Source organism: Polypterus senegalus, chromosome 17, assembly GCF_016835505.1.
Source record: "Polypterus senegalus isolate Bchr_013 chromosome 17, ASM1683550v1, whole genome shotgun sequence".
In the NCBI taxonomy this organism is placed as follows: domain Eukaryota; kingdom Metazoa; phylum Chordata; class Cladistia; order Polypteriformes; family Polypteridae; genus Polypterus; species Polypterus senegalus.
The window spans coordinates 16,121,060-16,144,130 of NC_053170.1; the positions used below are offsets into that span (position 1 = coordinate 16,121,060).

The 23,071-nt window shown below is 41.0% G+C and overlaps 1 protein-coding gene across 1 annotated transcript in view; it reads left to right on the top strand.

Moving 5' to 3' along the window:
- The first annotated feature begins 606 nt into the window (after nucleotides 1-606).
- The window catches only part of LOC120517367 (phosphatidylinositol 5-phosphate 4-kinase type-2 beta), a 62,188-nt gene continuing 39,723 nt past the window's right edge, over nucleotides 607-23,071 (top strand). Inside the window, exon 1 of the mRNA XM_039739635.1 lies at nucleotides 607-1,234. Coding sequence (XP_039595569.1) covers nucleotides 1,091-1,234 — 144 coding nt within the window. The 5' untranslated portion in view covers nucleotides 607-1,090. The remainder of the gene's footprint in view (nucleotides 1,235-23,071) is intronic.

Consider the following 23,071-nt stretch of genomic DNA (forward strand, 5'->3'; position numbering starts at 1 on the left):
TGGGAATGGGGAAGAGAAAGCAATGGAGGCTGAAGAAGAGGTGAGTGGGTAAAGTAAAAGAAAATCTGAAGGAAAAGGGTTGGATTGGGTGGGAGGGAGGTGCAGGACCGAGCCATATGGAGAAGGTGGATCAAGCACATTGACCCAACACAGAAGTGGGAAAAGTAGATTGCTGAATGATGCAGGCACAGTGTGAAGATTTTGTTAACATCGTTTAACTCCGGGTCACTAAATTTAGTTACGATTGCTTTAGACCAAATGTACGAAATTCAAATATTTTCAGAGAGGGACCGAGAAGCACAGATTCCAGCCACCCAGAGACCGTCTCTCAATGATCCACCTATTGAATTTTGGTGAGCATCCAGGTGACTTGAACGTTGCTCCCCTTTACAGACGGACCCTCGATTGTTTGTTTATGACACTTCAAACTCAATGGACCTCGACTTATCCGCCAATTTTTGCAAAAGCAGCCCGAACTGAACTGACAGACTGCGCCAGCCTGTTGAGCGGCCGCCTCTGCCAACAGCACACGGGCACGCGCGCGTTCGCTCACGCGCTGTGTCGTACTCGAGCCGCCGTCGCGTAAGGGGGCGCTCGAGCCGAAGCTTTTCCCACCGCCATCTTGGAGACCCCGAGGCCGCGGCGAATTGACTGGCGCTCCGAGGCGGACCGCCATGGAATCAGAGGAATAAGACGAAACCGTTGAAAAGGTGGTCCTCGCGTCCTTTTGTAATATTGGTAGTGGTGTTCACGGTGACGAAAGACAAGAACAAGGAGGCGGCGAAGGAAGAAGAAGACAACTACGCGCTGCCTTTTTTTCCGACGTGGATTTCTGTTTATTCTGCAGGAAACGAGCGTCTGGAATGCTGTGTTTCGTCCCCTTCTGAGCAGAGCTGCCACGGCACCTCAGACTGGAAGCAGGGTGAGGGTGAGGAGGAGGAGGTGGAGGAAGAGAAGGAGGGTGCGCACCATGTAAAACCGCTAATAGGACGGAAAGACCCCCGGCACAAGCAGATAGCTCCCTTCGGCTGCTGTTGGCGTGGAAAGACGACACAAGATTTTGATATTAGAATTTGTTTGACTTAAAAAAATGTCGTCAAACTGCACAAACACTGCACCGGTGAGCGCAAGCAAAACCAAGACAAAAAAGAAGCACTTCATTGGACAGAAAGTGAAATTATTCCGAGCCAGCGAGCCCATCCTCAGCGTCTTGATGTGGGGAGTGAACCATACGGTGAGTACGTGATGCAGTTGTCCGAGGAGGCGCGCCCCGCTGGCCGCTTCGGGGGTGACTGGCAGGGCGGCGCGGACAGGCATCTCCGTCTCCTCCCCGTCGCTGTCTGTCTGTGATCTTAAATAGCCCCGACGGGGTCTGTCAGTCCTGGCTAATCCAGAAGAGAACTGCAATCCCAAATCACCTGTCGATTTGCTCAAAATCGACCATGTGATCAAGAGATCAATCTGTAAAAGAGGGAGCACGCCTTTCGCGAGCGCATGTGGCCAGGGTTGTCACTCAGCGCTAATTTGCATTCCGGTAAAGGCCGTTTTGCCTAATGTTCTGCTCTTTTTCTGTTTCATCTCCATCTGTTAATGTGTGCGTACATTTAACTGTAAAATGTGTTACCAGACAGCATTAACTGTATGTCGCAGTCGAGCAGAATAATTTGCATAGCGCTGTTCATATTTGAAATCTTTTCAACTAACAAAATCAAACGTTAAGAAAGAGGAGAAGACGTATACCGTTAGTGCCTTCTTTGGAGTAATACACAGGTCTCTGACATTAAATGCTGCAAATGTGTATAGAATATAGGGGGCTGTTTAGTTTACCCCTGGTAGATGAATCAGTTTATTGCCCACCTTTAATCAGTTGTCAAATTTCAACACTCGATGCTCGCAAATGACACCAACATTTGGGGAATAGCAGACAGTGAGGAGGTTTCAGAAATACCCGGACAAGCTTCAGAACTGGGCAAACACTTGAAAAATACAGTTTAATGTAGATAGAAGATGGGCAACACTGAGCAACAGGGAGCAACCTCTGGAAAAAAGATTTAAGGGTTTATGAGGACACACCATTTTCATCAAGTAATGTCCAGATGCTGTTAATGGGACAAATAAAGTGTTAGATTATATTATTAAAAAAAACTGTTCAATATAAATCAAGAAACATGCTTTGACTATGTAATGCACTAGTGAGACTACATCTGGAGAATTGTGTGGATTTCTGGTGACCACACTACAAGAAGAACAGAGCAACACTTGAAGCTGGTGCATCCCAGGACATAGATAGACAGGTTGAACCTTGTTTTTCCCCAAGAAGAAATATAGCTTTTTCAGAAGGTCTTTAAATAAACACATAAATAAATAAGTGTGTGTATGCATGTTTATTATATATATATATATATATATATATATATATATATATATATGTTACATAGTTTACTGTCAGATAATGCAAAGAGTATGTGACATGTGTTTTGCCCTTATTTGGGTTCATCTGGTGTACACACTCCAGTGCACCCCTCGCGGGAATCGAACCTCGGACATCAGCATCAGAGACAAAGTCCCTTTACGCTGCGCCACGGTGTGTGGTTCGTTTATTTGACAGCATGGAGATCGGAGTAATTACATTTATAGCATCTGTAGTCTGAGTCTCGATCCAAATAAGGGCGAAACACATGTTGCGTACTCTTTGCATTATTTGACAGTAAACTATGTAACATTCTATGATCTGCTTCTCGCAACTAAGAGGGCCCGTGGTGGATGTTTGCCGACTGGCGGGCCAACCACATGTGTTACCTGGTAGGTAACCACCCATACAGTCAGATCGAGACTCAGACTATGGATGCTAGGAATATATATATATATATATATATATATATATATATATATATATATATACACACACTTAGATCTGAGCACACACCAGAATGACTATAAAGAAAGAAAAGTTCTGGGTTTTGGCTGTCACCGTGAGGCATTATGCCCACGTACTGCCGTTGGTATAAAGGAGCCCCAGTAGTGTTTCTTGGCACACACCTGCTGGTTTATTCTTTGGCTGAAAGTCCTCAGTGTTATTGTGTTAGAGATAGGCAGTATTGTTCATAATGGTACTCAGTTTTAAGTCTCTCCTTTGCTGCTACCACCAGGAGGTCCAGAGTGTGGACCTTCACACTCTTAACTGAGCTTGCCCTTTTAATTACCTTGTTGATTTGGTTGTCCTCTTTTAACATGTCCTACTCAGGCAGACCCAGAGAATGGAGCAGAGAAGACTGCATGGAGAGCTAATCCTGGTCTTCAAAATCCTTAGATGCATTAATGAAATAGGTCCAGCAGAATTCTTTCAGTTTAGGTGAATCACATACTCAAAGACACCTGTGGGAATTAAAGGAATACTCCTCTCAAAAGTGATATTTTTTTGTGTTTTATTCACATAGTTTGTAGTGGTGGCTGAAAAAAGAATTTCATGTTTTTGTAGAAGGAAAAAAAAACCTAACAGGTTCAAATAGAATGGGACCAAATGGTTACCAATCCTGTGCAATGGCAAACAATGTGAAACAGTTGTGTTGCATATTCCACGTTGAAGGCAGGATTCTTGACCAATGAATGAGGAGGAGAGGTGAATCTTCAAATGCATTGTATTGTGGGAATCAGCCTTTCCTGTGATATCTGTTATGCTGGGTTTACCAGAAGTAAGAAATAATAGCATTTTAGCAGAAATGCAAGATTCCTCCCTGGGGACAAATACAGTTCTATCTGTCTGTCTATCGCATTCTGAGAATATGAATAGATAAAACAGTGTGAGCATCACCTCAGCACTGACCCTCGAACTGAAACTAAAAGAAGTGGGAGTTAAGGGTATTGTGTGTAGATGGGGGCAGAATTGGCTCAGGCACAGGAAGCAGAGGGTGATGGTGTGAGGAACCTCATCAGAATTGTTAACAGTGGTGTCCAGCAGGGTCAGTGCTGGGGCCGCTGCTATTATTTTAATATATATAAATTATTTGGATAGGAATATAGGTAGAAAGTTGGTTAAGTTTGCAAATGATACCATGCTAGGAGGATTGGCAGGAGATTCTTTAATCTGTTGAATAATTACAGAGGGGCTTGGACAGCATAAGGGCTTGAGCAGATTTGTGGCAGATGAAATGTAATATAAGTAAATGTAAAGTATTACACATAGGAAGTAAAAATGTGTGGTTTGAATACACAATGGGAGGTCTGAAGATTAAAAGTCCACCTTATGAGGTTGATTTAGGAGTCGTAGTGGACTTGACATTATCAATTGCCAGACAGTGTTCAGAAGCCATTAAGAATGCTAACAGAATGTCAGGTAGCACCCTGATGTGTGCAGTACAAGTCCAAGGAGGTTCTGCTCAAGCTTTAAAAAGCACTGGTGAGGACTCGCCTGGAGCACTGGGTACAGTTTTGGTCTCCAGACTACAAAAAAGGACAAAGCAGTGCTAGAAAAAGTCAAGAGAAGAGCGATGAGGCTGAGTCCAGGGCTGCAGTTGATGAATTATGAAGACAGATTAAAAGAGCTAAAGCTTTTCAGTTTAAGCAAAAGAAGAGACCTGATTGAAGTGTTCAAAATTATAAAGGGAATTAGTCCAGTGGATCAAGGCCATTATTTTAAATGGAGTTCATCAAGAACAGTTGGAAACTTGTTAAGGGTAAATTTTCCAGAGACATTAGGAAGTTTTTTTCTTTACACACAGAACCACAGACACACGGAATAAGCTACCAGGTAAACTCGACTTGATGTCCTTTTAGAAGAAATTAAGTGGATGGGACTGGCAAACTTTGTTGGGCCGAATGGCCCGGTCTCCTCTAGATTGTTCTCATATCTCCCCGATGAACTTGCAGACTTCGGTGGCTAAACATTTTCTATAAGGTTTTCAGATTTGCTTTTGCATCTTCATCAGAAAGAACGACTATTTCTTGGATAGTACATCAAAGAAAGTGAACAGTCTGCAAAAAGGTGAGATCAGTGAACCTATTTCATCTTTCCACCTTATCAACCCTCTTTTTCAAGTATAGGATCACGGAAAACTGGTTGCTACATTGATGTACTCTTGTGTAAGAAATTGCACATTCATTTTTCCTCCAGTTCTTAACAACAACATTTATTTCTATAGCACATTTTCGTACAAATAATACAGCTCAAAGTGCTTTACATAATGAAGAAAGTGAAACAAGACAAATAAGAATTAAAATAAGGGAGCACTAATTAACATAGAATAAAAGTAAGGTCCGATGGCCGGAGAGGACAGAAAAAACAAACAAACAAAAAAACTCCAGATGGCTGGAGAAAAAAAAATAAAATCTGCAGGGGTTCCAGGCCACGAGACCGCCCAGTCCCCTCTAGGCATTCTACCTAACAAAAATGACCTCAATCAGTCCTTATTGTATTCAGGGTTCACATGGAAGAACTTGATGATGATGACGGGCATGTGGACTTCTCGCCTTTAATCCATCAATGTAGGGACATCACGGTGCTTTGATTAGGTGGTGGTGGTGCAGGTCGCCACCCCAGAAAACCGGAAAAAGAACAGAAGAGAAAGTAGGGGTTACTACGGGTTTTGAATATGAATACTATGAATAATAATGATATTTAATTGAATATACAGAGCATCAGGATTAAACTAAGATGAAGCGATGAGAAAGCCATGTTAAAGTAATGTGTTTTCAGCAGTTTTTTTTTTTAAAGTGCTCCACCATGTTTGCCTGGCAAATTCCTATTGGCAAGCCATTCCAGATTTTAGGTGCAATAAGAAATGAAAGCACACAGAGTATGGATGACAGCATAGTGGTGTGCTGTGCAGCACCGAGGCCTAAATGAGAATCCTACTACATTAGTCCTGTATGACTTAGGCATTTCTCTGGGCCCCACTTTTTGCCGTGCGAGTGATGTAATGTAGCAAGTCTAAATTGGCCTTGGTGTGAGTTGTTGTTGTTTGTGTGTGTGTACCCCGTGATGGACTGGCACCCAGCCCATGCTTGTTTCTTACATTGTGGCTAGTGCTGCTGGGATAAACTCTGGTCTGCAATGACCCTGACTTGAATTAGGCAAGGTTTGGAACCATACATGGTTATCTTTATAGGGTAGTTATTGTCATATGCATTGGGTGAAATGTTTGGGGCTGTCCAGCACTCTAATCAGTGAATATGACAACCTTACTTTGAAAAGCCGTCTTTCTTACCTCAAGGTTTCTGTCTTGCATCAAATATATGTACTGTGAGAGCTGGTCCGAACACCATCAGACAGACACCAGCACCTTTATAAAACACACGGTTATTAAATCTAACAGTCCCACACAACACATGGTGCTCCCGCACCAATCACTCCCAACATGGGCCTCTCCCAATGTCTGTGGGCTGCCTTTCTTCCTCCTGTCACTGGAGCTTCATCCTGCTCCAGCTCCTGACTGTAGGAAGGCGGCCCCTTTTATATTCACCCGGATGTGCTCCAGGTGCTTGCTGGTGACCTTCCGGCGGCACTTCCTGGTGTGGCAGAAGTGGCACACTAGCACCCGGAAGCACTCTGGGCGTCCCTGGAAGGTTCTTCCTCCACCTGCACAGGTGTGGTAGAAGTGCAGGTTTCCCAGGCTCTACAATGCTCAGGGCGCCCCCTGGCGGAGGCCACAGGCCCCTATAGGTTTGAGCCACCTGGCTCGGTCCCCGTGGTCCCCTCCATATCCAGGGCGGTTGCTCCCTTGTGGCCCGGGGGACGTATAGGCTGCCTCCCGGTCCTTCCAGACATCCCAGCTGGGTCTGGCCTCCTGTCACAGTACATAGTAGAAAGATTTTGACTTAAACAGGCTATTCAGCCCAACAGATTCAGACTAGCTACTGGCTGAGCTGGCATAAAATTTAAGTAAGATGGCGATTGCTGACTGTTCGATGTGATAAGATATCACAGTTTTCTCTTTTTTTCCATGTTGAACTGAAGCTTTTTTGTGAGGTTGGAATTTTCTGGGCCATGAAATGAATCCATCGATGACAACTGTTCTTCCTTATGTTGCCTATATAGTGCTGCTGCCTCAACACACCAAGGGTTTGGCTTTGAATCCTGCCCTGGTCTCTGTCTTTGGGGGCTATCGCTTTGTCTCAGTTTCTTCTGTGGGTTCCTCTCCAAGTCCTCTGATTTTTTTTTTTTCCTACCACATCTCAAAGACATGAGGCGAGTTAAATCGGTTACTATAGGTTGACCGTGTGGGTGGATGTGCCCTATGGTGAACTGGCACTTTGTCTAGGGTTGGTTATTGCCTCATGCAGATTGTTGCTGCGTTTGACTTCACACCACCCTCTGTGAAAACAGAGCTGGATTAAGTGGGTTAGAAAAATGGTCAGACATGCAGTTTGATGTTTCTGGTTTAACATTCAGATGGCAGACACCAGGCGTGTAATTGCAGCAGCTCATTAAAATGCAGACGTTTTCATCTGATTTTAAAAATGATTAACGCTAAAACCAGCAGCTTATACTGGGCTATGAGGATCAAAATTTAGGAATAATGGACTTGATCAGAATAAAAAATATATTGTCCTATTTACTATTTTTCTTCATCATTATTATTTATTGATATGTCACGTTGGTTTTGTTGCTGATGGTTTGAATATAAAATAATGTAATTAACAGTTTGACATTCTAATATGTACATTTCCTAAAATCAGTGTTGTAACTTAAAAACTCCAAACTTGTGTGTTTGGATATTTACAGCAGTATATTTTTGACAGAGAATGGCCTTGCAGCTTGAGAGCTAATGATGAACATCTTTAATGGCATTTAAAAGGTGTGCTTTTAGTGTCACAACATTCAGTTCCAAAGTGTTACTGGACTGTCAGCATTTCTTGTATTTCGGCTGTGCTGAAGTCTTGTTGTTGAGTTTTTAAGATAGATAGATAGAACTTTATTTGTTCCCAGGGGGGCTGGCGTTGGCTTTGGCTTCTTACAGAAGCTCTTTAAATAAATAAATAAATATAATAAATACACACGTACATAAATAGGTAGATAAATAAATATGTATACACACTATGGCCTGAAAACACACCAGAATATGTAAAAAGAAAGAAAATTTCTGTCCTAGTGAGGCCCTATACAGGCATATTGGTGTTAATATAAAGGAGGCCCAGTAGCGTTTCTTGACACATTTCTACCGATTGATTCATTGGCTGAAGGTCATCCGTGTTAGTTTGTCGCAGAGAAGATATGCAGCATTGTTCATAATGGCACTCAGTTTTATTTTAACTCTCTCCTCCACTACTACCTCCAGAGGTCTAGAGTGTGTTCCATAACCAAGTCTGCCCATTAATTTAGCATGTTGATCCAGTAGGCCTCTCTTGAAGTGATGTTACCAGTCCAGTACACCACACCGGACATCATAGAGTTGAAAAGGATGTGAAGGATGTCACTTCCCACATTAAAGGAACGCAGTTTCTTACGGAAAAGAGTTCATCTTTAGTTCCTTTGTGTTCCGAGACCAGTGCAACCTGTCATTAATGTGGACCACTTCTATCTACATCCACTCCCTGAATAGTGACAGGACATAGAGGCTCTTTGGTGTGGTGAAAGACACTCGCCAATTCCTTGGTTTTGATGATGTTAAATTGCAGACGGTTCTCTTTGCACCAAGAAGCAAAGTTCTGCACCTGACTCCTAAACTCTGTCTCATCTCTGTTATCATTACACCCCCATACATGCAGCATCATCTGGGAATTTCTGCAAGTGACATGACCTGCTGTTATATTTATAGTCTGAGGTGTATGGAGTGAAGAGAAAAGAAGACGGGACTGTCATTGTGTAGGTCCAGTGTTGCTTACATCCGTATCAGAAACACAGTCTTTGAGCCTCACAGACTGCGGTCTGCCTGACAGGTAGTCCATTATGTGGAAATGCCATATGCTCATCTTCCTGTGTATCTCTCTGAGTTTACCCCTTAAACAGGGATGGCTAGATGGTATTGAAGACTGTGGAGAAATCTAAAAAAACAGAATCTTCACTGAGCTGCCAGCTTTTTTCCGGTGAGAATAAGCCTTGTGGAGCAGACAGACAGCAGTTATCCTCCACTCCAGTCTTTGTCCAGTAGGCAGTGCGTCCAGGTGGTCTACTAAGGGAGATTCGGGCCCATTTCATACCAGCCAACCAGTTCACCTCCTGGCCACTTTAAAAAAAAAAAAAAAACAAACGCGAAAACTCTCAGTGATACTGTATTGGCATAAATTTAGGGTTCTGTCTTGATGCGGGCAGCACAGTAGCACTCTGGTTAGTATTGTTGCCTCACAGCATTCTGGGTTTGAACTCTGTGCCTGATGATTGTTTTTACTCCCCATTTTCCCCTTTTATTTATATGCTATTCAGATTTTCTCCTCCTATTTCTAAAGATGTGCAGGATATGTTAAAATGGCAGGTCTTAATTGGCCTTGTGTGTGTGTGCGCTTGATTGCTAGTGTGCAATGCAATGGTGACCTTCTTGTCCAAGGCTCCTTCCTGTCTTATACCTCATTATTTTGGGATGGGCCGTGACTCTCATAACCATGATTTGGATGAAACAGGTTTGAAAATGTTATTTTATGTTTGAACCTAGCCAAATCTAATAATTGCAGGTTTCGATGCAAGTGATGCAATGGTTGTGCCACACCTCAAATTAAAGCAGTCCCACGTTGAAGAAAACCTGTGCAATGGATATAGAATTTATGTCCCATTTTTACACGTCCTTCTGATTTTTTTTATTTTTTTATTTTTGGAGGGGGAAAAAAGTCTCCTGCCTTTGGAACAACTACACCATCTTGAAAACCCACCTGTGCACACAGCACTTGAGTACAGTTGTTAGCTACTGTGATTCGGCAGGTATCCCGCACTGTAACAAACCTTCTGCCACCTTATGAACATGCCCACAGCCCCTTCAGTTCCTGCTTAGTTCCATGGCCGTTGAACCATATTCACTTAACGGCAGTCATTTTGCATCTATGCTTACCTAGGCCGACTGTCAACTCTGTTAACAGCCCACAGCATTAGATTGTGTACTGAGCGGCTGAGTAAGAAGGGCCATTATGATAAGATCGATTCATGCTGAGCCTGCTGAGAGTCCCCGGTGGGGAGGATGCATGTTTATTTGTTTCCCAGTCGTCTACTGCTCTGTCAGGTGTGTCAACCGGAGACTTGTGCCCTGCAGTGAAAGAGGAGCTTCATTTTTGCAAATGGAAGATGCCTTATCAGATGAGTGTGAAGTGAAATATGCATGGGTTTGTGTGCTTTTTTTATTATTATTTTTTTTAAACATCTGTACAGACAAAAATGTTCAGAAAGGAATGATGTCTATATGTGAGCATCTTTCTGTTTAAACCCACCCAATAATCATGTGAAATGGAACCAACCATGTTATGCCCAAAGTAGCATTTTTTTTAATAAAAAAAGGATGCAGGCCAGTCTTCAATTTAAAAAAACAAAAAAAAACAAAACAGTTTTGTTTATGCTTTTTCATCCATATATACAGTGGGTATAGAAAAGCGCCCCCCCCCCTCCCCCTTTGAAATTATTCACATTTTGTTGCTTTAAAACAGGAGTGCCCACACTTTTTTGGCTTGCGAGCTACTTTTAAAATGACCAGGTCGAAACGATCTACCTACATTAAAAATGATGTATCTATACTAATAAAAGGCAAAGCCCTCACTCACTGACTCACTCACTGACTCACTCACTGACTCATCACTAATTCTCCAACTTCCCGTGTGGGTGGAAGGCTGAAATTTGGCAGGTTCATTCCTTACAGCTTCCTTACAAAAGTTGGGCAGGTTTTATATCGAAATTCTACGCGTAATGGTCATAACTGGAAGCAGTTTTTCTCCATTTACTGTAATGGAGATGAGCTTCAACGCCGTGGGGGCGGAGTTTCGTGTGACATCATCACGCCTCCCACGTAATCACGCAGTACATAGAAAACCAGGAAGACCTCAAAAAAGCGCTGAAGAAAACATGCATTATATAATTGAGAAGGCAGCGAAACAAATACAACCATATTGATGAGTTCTGCAACTTCGGAAACAAAGCACGATGTAAACCTACACTTTAAATTAAGTTCATAGACAGGCTGCCGCTGGCGTTTGTAATTTAGTGCCTGCCCATTAAGGCCGTCCGTCAGCGGCAATCCAATAGCAAACTGCCACTAAATATTCACGGGTGAAGGACTGTGCTTATGGAGAGGAAGATGAGATGGTCAGGGTGGTGTTTGACACAAACTCAGCGAAACTGCGAGAGAAAGTTTTAAGTGCCAGGACTAAGGTAACATTAAATACAGCTATGGACATAGCACGAGATGGCACCAGCACAGCTGGGAACCTTCGATGCATGTACACCGAGCGGCTCACGTGAACTGACGCAGTGCACAGATAAAAGCAACAGTTCCAAAAGCGCTGAACAAAACCGAATTACACAATTGAAAAGGCAGCAAAAATATGAAGCGCCTGATAAGCATATTCATAAATCCAACTACTGCGGAAACAAAGCACACGGTGGAAAAAGTCAATGTCCCGCTAAAGGAAGACAGTGTAAAAAAAACCCGTGCATGCAGTGTGTCAGGTCTCAGATAAAGAAGAAGACGAGCTGTTTATTGATGCAGTAAGAAACGAATCGATGAATGAAACCTGTCATCTTTACAACGATTGACAAACACGGAATGTAACTTGAACACAACACATCCTACAAATACGAACCTGATTGAAAGAAATAATGATAATCAAATCCTTGATGACAGCAACACTCAGTAACACTCACAAAACAAATACTGTATATTGACAGTCATGTTACGTTATTTTTAAAATGTTCCCTTTTCTTTTTCTAGCTTTTTTAACACACTACTTCTCCGCTGCGATACGCGGGTATATATATATATATATGTATACATACTCGAATAATGGATACTTTATTCGCCATCAATGATTGTTTTGGTAAAGCCATACTCAGTGTATTCATTAGATGAACGGTAAAAAAGTAAGAGCGAGGGAGGATGACTCATTGAGGCATGCAGGCTGTAGTGCTGCGTCAACTCTATCTGAATTGCGATCACATTTGAAAAAATATATCTTTTCAAGTTCTATTTAGTCCATATGTGTCAAACTCAAGGGCGCGGGCCACATCCGCCCGCGTGTAATTATATCCGCCCCGAGATCATTTTATATACTGTATTATTGTTATTAATGGCCCGGTATATGAAGCGCTGGTAACACAATAAACTACAGATCCCATAATGCAGCGCTTCAGCTGCCTTGCCGAACACTTACCGCATTAATCAAGTCTACCTTATGATGCTGCAAGTTATTGCGAAGCTATAGTTATTGCGCACTGAGTTTGCACGGCGCTTTGGTGACTTTGAAGAACAAAAAAAGTCCGTCTACATGCGGCTCGAACCTTGTGCATGTTTGGTAGCACATATCTGTGTGAGAAGCTCTTCTCAGTGATAAAGACTAACAAAACAGCACACAGGAGTCGCCTCACTGATGAGCACCTGCAATCCATCCTGAGAATCTCCACAACACAGAACCTCACACCAAACAGAAACGAACTTGTGGCCAAAAAAAGATGCCAGGCGTCCAGCTCTAAAATGACATGAAAAGACAACTGAATGATTTGATTTGTTATTGCACGTAAGAGCGGAGTCAACCGTTTTAACAAACAGCGTATTGCACTGATACGAAATAGCTGTGTGTGTATATATGTAGATATGTATGTATATGTGTATATATATATATATGTTTATATATGTGTGTGTGTATGTATGTATGTATATATATATATATATATATATATATATATATATATATATATGTATTTGTGTGTATATATGTGTGTGTATGTATGTATCTGTATATATGTAGATATATATATATATATATATATATGACAACAACACTCATCACTCACAACAGTGACAAAACAATTACATTGACAATCAGGTTACGTTATTTTGAAAATGTTTCCTTTTCTTTTCATTGCTTCTTTAACACACTACTTCTCCGCTGAGCTGGTATTTTGCTAGTATACTATATATACAGTATATATATATATATATATATATATATATATATATATATATATATATATATATATAGCATTCGAAGTCTGAATCACAATCTGATTGTATGGGGGGTTACCTACCAGGTAACACGTGTGGTTGGTCTGCAAGTCGGCAGCCATCCGCCACGGGTTCCCTCTCAGTTGCGAGAAGCAGATCATAGAATGTTACATAGTTAACTGTCAAATAATGCAAAGAGTACGCGACATGTGTTTCGCCCTATTTTGGGCTCATTAGGCGTATACACTCCACTGCATTCCTCATCGGGGATCGAACCTCGGACATCAGACAAATGCACTTCGATTGTGACATTGTGAGGAAAAAAAAATCCTCTACCAATTCCACATCCAGCCCATACTCTCCTGAAACAATTTTTTTTTTTTTTAAATCCCTTCTTTAGTCGATATAAATTGGAAGGCTAACTAGATCACTGCCGGAGTTTTGCAGAAGCTCGTGCGTTTGATCGTGCCTGCATGATGACCAGTGTGTTAGAAGAAAAGAGATCTCAGAGTGGCCGCCCTGTATGTCAATCAAGTGGCAGATGTCATAGGGAGAATATATTTTGACTAATGTTTAAAAACTGTTTTTTTTTTTTAATACAACGCGATCTACCTGCACTACCTTTGTGATCTACCAGTCGATCGCGATCGACGCATTGGGCACCCCTGCTTTACAGCCTAAAATGAAAACAAACCATTTTTTCCCATCTCTGTTTACTCAATGCAACCATTCTCATCCATGTCAAAGATACATAAGGAACGGTTCTGAAAAATAATAATTAATAGATACCGATGAAGTTTAAATTGATAAAGGATCACTAACCCTGTGTTAGTACTTTGTGGAGCCACCTTTTGCTTTAATCTCAGCCTTGAGTATGTTGGGATACTTCTGTGCCAACTTTTCACATCTAGACTGAGCATTATTTACCCACCCATCTGTACAGAACCATTCAAGCTCAGTCAAAGCAGATGGTGACTGTTGGCGGACTGCAAACATCAGATTATTCTAACGATTTTAAATAGGGTTTTAGTCTGGGCTCTGACTAGGCCCTATAAGAACATTCACTTTTTTTTCCTCCTTTAGCCACTCTCTAGTCTAATTTTGCTTTGTGCTTTGGGTCATTGTCATGTTGAAAGGTGATCCTTCTTCCCATCTTTAGCTTTCTGGTAGAGGACAGCAGGTTTTCCTCAAGAATTTGATGTAATGTTTGCCCCATCCATTTTTCTTCTACCCCGACAACTGCCCCAGTCTCTGCTGCAGAAAGACACCCCATACAACGGGATGCTAGCAGCTCCATGCTTTACTGCAGGTATGGTGTGTTTTGGAAGGTGACCTGCATTAGCTTTCAACCAGGTGTATCATCTGGTTTTGGGGCCCATTTGTTCAATTTTTACTGTAATAGTGTTCACTTCGCCTCAGAATTGTCAAGGTACATCTTGACAAGACCAATTAAGACTTGATGTGGCATTTCTTGAGAAGTGGCCTTTTTTATTGCAACCCTCCCATACAAGTTTCTGATATTGATATTACATGCACACATTGACCACTCTTTGGTATAAAGTTCTGTATCTTTTTCAAAGTTGCCATTGGCCTCTTGGTGGCCTTTCTCACCAGTTTTCTCATCACTCATCCATTCAGTTTGGAGGGATAGTCTGATCTGGGGAGGGCCCTAGTAATACCAAACACTTTCCACTTCTTGGTTATGTGCTTGGCTGTGCTCCTAGGGACTGATAAGGTTTTTAAAATCTTTTTGCAGCCATCTTTTGACTTGTGTCTGTCCACAACTCTATCTCTGAGATTGAAAGCAATTGCCTGTTTTCAGTTGCACTTCCAAGCACTGGAATACTAGAGGAATAGCTGGTTTGATGCTAAACCTATCACAATGGTTACAAATGATCACGAATAGACGTCATTTACCTTGGTGTACAATGGAGAAGGAGACTACTTGCTGTAACACCTGATGAAGTTTATAAATATTGCTTAGAAGGGGCAGAGATGCTCTATCAATCTATCAAAATTTATCAAAAAAATGCCTGGATGATAGCGGTGCATCAGTATCTCACAGTGGCCTCTCTGGACACAAAATGGTGCTGTCTTGTACTATTTTGTCTCTTACCTTGACCTTCTTTAGTAAATTGACATCGGAACAACCAGTGTTCATGTCTACCATCATCATACTCTTTTGCTGTACAGAAATCGTCCAAAATTCATCCGAAAGGACGATCTTCTGAAGAAGTTATGTAAACTCGGACTGCTGCGAGGACCTTGCCTTCAGTCTTTGGTGTTGCCTGATACCAATGACAAGAGAAGGTGCACACAAAAGCAGTGTGCGGGGACGTAGAAAATGAGCAGGAGTCTGTGCCAGGCTCCTAGGAAGCCATAGCCGGCGGGCTTTTTCATCTGTTCTGTTCTGAAATGTTTGCTCCCTGGGCAATAAACTGGATTACATCTGACTTTGGCAGGCTACCCAGCATGACTTTAGAGGCTGTTGCATCTGTATTGTTACAGAGATGTGGCTTTGCGACAGCATCCCGGATTCCGCAGTTCAGCTGGACAGACAATCTGTGTTTTGTGCCAACAGAAATGCTGCTCAGTGCGGTAAGGCACGTGGCGGCAGCGTGTATGTTTACATCAGCACGAAATGGTGCAAGAACTGTGCAAGTGCCTAGCCACTGCTCACTGCTGGTAGAGGTTGTGACTGTTATTTGCAGACCTCCTTATTTACCTCGGGAATTTAGTACTGTGTTTGTAGTTGGAGTTTACATTCCCTTCCTAGAGCAAACGTTAAGAAAGCGCTCTGTGAGCTGTTACGTGTTATCAGTGAATGGCAAAATGCTCATCCACATGGACTGTTCATTGTTGCTGGAGATTTCAACCATGCAAATCTCAAGTCAATGTTCCTTAAATTCTATCAGTATGTGGACTTTGCAACGACAGGAGGGAACACACTGGATCTTGTTTACACAAACATTCTTGATGTTATTGGATGTAGCCCGTCACCACCTGGGCTATTAAGACCACCTCTCTGCTATGCTAATTCCAGCATACAGCCTGCTTGCCAAGGGATTCAATATGGCTCTAAGGCAGGTGAAAACCTGGTAAGCAGGAACCATCTCAGTTCTTCAGGACTGTTTAGAGCACAGTGACTCGGAAATGTTCAGAGAGGCTGCAACCAACAGCGACTGCACTAACCTGGGGGGTACAGTGCATCTGTGACCAGCTACATCGACAAGTGCATTGATTGATGTTAAAAAGTTACCAATCTGAATCCGTGGATTATTGCAGAGGTGTGTGCGCTACTGAGGGCCTCAACATCAACTCTATAGACAAGAAAGCCCAGCAGCATCTTTACTTCCTGCAAAGGCTGAGGAAAGCCCATCACGCATGTTCACCATATTCTACAGAGGGACTATCGATGACCATCCTGTGCAGCTGCATCACTGTCTGATTTGGGGACTGCACTGCCATGCAGAGCATAGTGAGGACAGCTGAGAAGATCATTGGAATCTCTCTTCCCTCCATTATGGATATGTATACTACAAGCTGCATCCACAAGACCACCAGCATTGTGCTGGACCCGACACACCCCTCACATAAACTATTCACTGTCCTGCCATCTGGAAAAAGTTACCAAAGCATTCAGGTCTTCACTACCAGAATATGTAAGTTTCTTCCCTCAAGCCATAAGACATCTAAACACTCAGGGACTAGACTGATAGCTTACACTCTGCTTCCCACTCCAGTAGATCATGTCTTTATATTTATTAAATATATTCCTTATATTAAGATATTATCACATTTTGGCACACCCTGCTAATTTGTTTGTATCTTTAGATATCAAAAAGGTGTACTGGTTGGCACTGCACTGTCTTCATTTGTACCACTGTCTGTCTTTGCAATGTCCTGCAATGCTTGCACACTTGCTCTTTATGTTAAATTGTGTAGTTTGTCTGTAGTCCTGTGTAGCATTGTGGTCCTGGAGGAACGTTGTTTCCTTTTACAGTGTACTGTACTCACTGTATGTGGTTGAAATGACAATAAAAAGCTGCTACTACTAATAATACAGTATCAGGGATTCTTGTTTTTTATTATTTTTCCAAACAGCTGCTGTTGCATCTTTGACTTGGTTGTGATAGGTTGGTTGCATCAAGGTAATAAAGCTGAAAGAAATATTTTGGATGTGTTTTCATTTTAGGCTGTAAAGCAATGAAATGTGGATATTTTCAAAGTTGTTGATTCTTTTCTGTACCTATAGGGAGGGTGGTCCAGATCTAATTATGCAATTTTCATTACGCTATAACTTATTAAGTTTATTACATAGAAAATCACCCGAAAAATGCCAGACCATCGAGAAGAGAACTGATGACATGAAGAATAGTCTTCGCGCCAAACTGGAATCGTCCCAGCATAAATCAGAGTCATCCAGACAATCTGTATCTGCATAATTAGATCTGGACCACCCTGTACTTTATATGAAAACGACAAGTGCTTAGGTATTTTTAGCAATTAAAGGTAGAACTGTTTATATGATAGTTTGAGGATACAACCAGGGCTGTGGAGTCGGAGTCGAAGAGTCGGAGACAATTTTGGGTACCTGAGGTTGGAGTCAGCAAAAATGTACCGACTCCGACTCCTAATAAATTTAAATTGTAATGAAAAAAAAAAATACAGCAAGTTCAAATGTCCCATTTCACAAACAATAGTCATAATTAAGTACTAATCTGATGTAAGAATAAAGTCCAGTGCATAGTAGTATTACTACTAGTGTGAAGTTCAGATGAAGTATTATACAGCCTGACATTCACATATTGTAATCTGGATTATGGTACATTACAAAAAGTGTTTTAATTTTATTTCAGATATAATGTGTTTTAATAAGTTTATTTGAGTGTAAACAAGTGTAATGATGTAGGCGGAGGTGTGTGCTATGGCCTGGTGTGTGTTCCGGGATTCTTGTCTTTTGTTTAAACTGGCCAAGACGGTAGAGAGTCAGCTTCCTAGCCAGTATTTCTGTGTTTAAATGATGTGCATGTTGCCTTCCTTTAATCAACATGGAAAATACATTAGCATATTAAATAGAGAGGAGTCGGAGTCAGAGTCAGAAGTACCAGACACTAAGTAGTCGGAGTCGAAGGATTAATCTACCGACTCCACAGCTCTGAATCCAACGACAATCAGTAGTATGTAACTTTTTTATTAGCAGGTGCCAAGTATGGGCTGGGTGGGCTTTTGGCCTGGAACCCCTGCAGATTTTTCTTTTTTTTTTCGTCCACCCTGGCCATCTGACCTTATCATCAGACAAGACTGTTACTTAGAAACTTAATAAAATAATTCTATATTAAATTTTTAAGGGCTCTAATTCCCTTATTTAGATACCTTTCTTATGTAAGTGTCCAATATGTATTTATCTTTTGTACACTGTGTATTCATTAATATTCTTGTCTAAAGTTAATTTGTTTTCCTTTGCATGTAACTGCTTTTTTGACATGGATCTAAAACACTTTTAGCAACATCCTGTGTAAGAAAATTTCCTATGTGTTTTTTTTTTTTGTTTTTTTTTGTTCTTGTGATTCTTATGTTACGTTATTCCTGGCTCAACAAAACGCAGAAAAGCCACCCCTGCTTGCAGCTCATACGCCCTACTATGAAGGTTACAAATGCGAAGTAACCTTGGTGTTTTAAGTAATAGCAATTTTTAATTTCTTGTGCTCATATTTAAAAGGTATCTTATGTGATGTCTGAATTTCATAAGCCTGTAACATGTCAGCTGTTAACATTCCCAGCATGCATTTCATTTAGGTTGCTATTTTTAGCCATATGTGTAAATTTATAAGCCAAAATCACCTCTGGTTTCAAGTGTTCATATGTGACTTGAGGACCCCCGAGCGGCCAAAGCATTTGAGACACCTTGGGTGTGGAGTACATTCTGAAAGGTGTCAGACAAAATATGCAACCTAAACTTACAATTGGATTGGTTGGGAAGTGGTTTATTGTATCCAAACTTAATATTTATTATAAAGATACACAGATTCACAAAATGATACCTAGAAGCAAGCCTCTTTATTATGCACTTACTTTCTGATGCTCAGTAAAATATAAAGTTAGTAGGATGGCAAAATACCTTCATTATATTTGTATTTGCCATCTTTTTTTATCATTCAGCTTAGTAAAATAAAGCGTGTGTTTCTGTTTAGTCTACTCTTGTAAGACTTGACTGTTCCGTAGATATGTAAGGCTTAGGTTTCCCTTTCAGAAATTCCAAAAGTAAACCACATTACTTCTAAGGAGTTTTCAAAACCAGACAACAAAACAGAGAAAAAGCAACTGTTTTGGAGCATCATATTTGTACTGAGTTTATGTCAGCAGATTATAAACATAATAAATTTGACAAACGAGAGGAGCCTTTCAAGCCATCAAGCCTGTTTGTTTAGCTAATAGCTAAGCTGTCCCAATATCTCATCCAGGCTGTACATAAAGGTGATCAAGGTTTCTTCTTCAACTCTATACTTCGTCAGTTTGTTCCAGAACACCACAACTCTTTGCATAAAGATGTGCTTCCTGGCGTCAGTCATAAATGCACATCCCCTAAAGTACAGGTGAGGAGGCACCCACATTGGAACCAGGGATCTCTTGATCTGCAGTCAAATGCTCCACACTCATGTTCTGAATCAAATGTATATCACTAATAAGCCATATGACCTCATTGCTCCAGCATTTTTGCTTCTCACTTGTTTATGTGCTAACAAGAACGTAAGATGTTTGACAAACAAGAGGAGACCATTCCTTTCATCAGGCTCATGTTTTTAGCTAATAGCTAAGCTGTCTTGAGTGCGGGATTCCTACTTAAGCCAAAAGAATCTTGCTGGGTCTCCTTTATCAGTGCCTTTGAGGATTTTACATACCTGGCTGAGGTGCCCACTCGGTCTCCTATGCTCGGGACTTAACAGGTTTAATTCTCGGAGCCTGTCACAGTTGGACCTGTCCATAAGTCCTGGGATTCACCTGTTTAGCTCTCCTCTGAACCCCAATGTACAGTTTTAGCATAACAACCCTTGAGTTAAATTCAACAGGTTTTATGATGTAACCTAACATTTTATTTGCCTTTTTAATTTAGTGCATTGCTTTGTAAATTAAAAGTTAGCATCAACATAAACCCCTACATCCTATTCATAGGTTGCTTTCCCCTATGACAGTGTCTCCCATCTTGTGTTTATAATTGATGTTCCTTTTGCCCATGTGTAGCACTTCGCACATTTCTACATTAAACTGCATCTTCCAGGTATTCGCCAAGCACTGAAGGTTGTCCAGGTCTTTTTGAATTCTTCTTACTGCCATTTCAGTGTCTGCTATACCTACAATTTTAGTGTCGTCCACGAAGTTCACAAGTTTACTAACTGTAGCGGCTGGTGGGTAAGGCAGAATCAGGCTTGGGTCAAATGCAAGCCAAAAGAAATTGCTTGGTCCAAAAGTTCATTTTAAAAAGTTTAGTGAAAATTCAAAGCAAACCGTCAACACAAGAATAAAGAAAAAAGGTGGTTACACACATAGAATAAAAAGTAAAATAAATGGGGAAAAAGTCTCTTCTCTAAGCCTTTTCTTGTTAAACTTCAGTTGTTTTTATACTTAAAGATGCTTTACTTCACCTTCAGTACACTCTGTATGTACGGCACTGCACATACAATAGAGCATGTTGTGTTACATACTATTGGGCACGTTAAGGCCCTCCATGCCTTACTTACAGGAATGGCAGATCACCAACTTGAGACTAATTTATGGTCAGAGGGACAAGAAACGGAATGTACCAATTCAGTTCAGTTTGTGGGGGTTACAAGAACCTCTCTTAGGCTATGCATTTTTTATAGCCAAACATTTAACTATCAAATACTTCTATCTACTTGACATAACCTAAATAACTAGCAACTGGCTCTTACACTAACTATACCATCATTAATATACATCAGAAAAAAATAACAGGCCCCTGGGAGACTCCACTCATGACCCTGCTCCACATAGAGCATTCTACTCCTATCTGTACATTTTGTCTCCTCCTGGTTAGTTAACCAACTAGAAATGCCATTTTGTAGGTTACCTCCAATGCCTACACCTGATGTTGAGATTAATATTTGGCTGCTTTGTACCTTGAAGTTTATCATTTTCAAGAACCACCATATTTGCCTGTGTGCAGATGGTTGCCATGTGTCAGTAGGAAGTTAGCTAGTGCCACTCACTCAGTAGTTTCCAGGCGTGAATGAGGGATCAGATGTCCAGTACTCTTTAAAATGCCACTGTACTGCATATGCAGCTGTTCATTTGTCTGATGCTACAGCCAACACATTCCAACAATGGCTTTGATAGTTTGAAAAAGATATTAACTTTTTTTTTTTTGTCAGGGTGACTTCTGTACAGACTTTTATGCTTTTTGTTAATGTATTTACACCCTTAATAGTTGATTATTTTTCCTTACACAAATTTCACTGTGCCTGCTTGCCCTGCATTGCCATACTAGATGATTGCTTTGTTTTTGCTGGATATGAATAAAGTTATTGAAGTGTGCTTTGTAGCCAACGGCGACATCTCCATTTTGATATTCTGATTAGCTTTTTAGACAATGGCAGCTATTGTTCTTCTAAAGTCGACTGACATCCTTTACTGTTCCGTAGTTAAAAATGGCAAGCTGCATTTCCAAATAATTTAACAAAATACCAAATACACATTTTCAAGCCTTAACAATAACCTGTGTTTCTTGGAATTTAAGTTGTTTTTAGTAGACTTGTAGGTAATTTATATAGAAATGAAATGGATAATTATTTTCTTCCATAGGCTGTGTAAATGCAGGCATAAATTATATTCCTTGGCATTGTATGTGAGTTGGGAAAGATGCTAAATGCCTGTTGTCACATCTGTGCAAATCCTTTTTATGGTCTCCAGGACAGCACAAAAAAGTTTACACAAATGACTGAGTATGCAGCTACGGAGTCCATTACATGTTTTCTTAAGCCCTTTGTTGTGTTTACAAACAATTCCTGAAGACCCTAAACAGGACTACGAGGTAGAATGATGGTAATGTCCGCCATTCCTGTCCAGATTTGATTTTGATTTGATATACTTTAGTAATCCCCTAGGGGAAATTGTCTTTTCACATGACCATTGAGGGTCAGAGCGCATGGTCAGCCATCATACAGTACTCCTGGAGCAATTTTCAGGTTAAGGGCCAATGGAGCAGGAGGCCTTCTGGCAGTAACTAGATTTGAGACGAAAACCTTCCATATACCTGTACTCTCCCATCCTGCATTGCTTTTATGTGTTTAAGGCTATGTCACATTGGATGCTTTTTTTTTTTTTTGTGATTTTACATAATCTTTAACAAGTTGAAGGCAGTAGGCGCTGCACTAACATCAAGTCCAGTTGTTTAGTCTTGACATACCCAGAGACCTACTCCGCCAAAATCAAACAAGGAAAAAGGAAACTGTGTGATTGGACCTCCAAAACGGAAGAGAACATAATGTGTCTGATGTGTCATCTTTCACATACCACAACAGAATGGAAAAAGAAAGGGAAAAAAAGTGCAGAGAGTGGGGCTGAACTTGCAACTTCTTAACCCTTCGTACATCACTTACTAAATCAGGCTTCATGCAGTTTGCTGTTAGAAAAAGTAATGAGCATGAATTGGGCTGAACAGTTGCTAAATTTGACGTGCCCAACAGTTTTCAGTGGAGTGATGTAAATCCACACGGTCTGGCGATGAAGCCGACAACAGTACTCAGCAAGTCTGACATTACCCAACGACTAGAAGTTGCAGAATGTGACATTGGCTTTACTTGGAGTTGGAAGCTGTCATCTGCAAACATCTAATTGTCTGGCCAAGTGGCCATTGGATCCATAAATTCACAGAATTAAATGTTTGAATGGTTTGTTTTAATTCTTGCTTATAATTTCATAGTAACATATAGGAATGTTCAATTGTTCAAATTTTGCAACATTTGAAGCATGGTAAGTTAAATGAT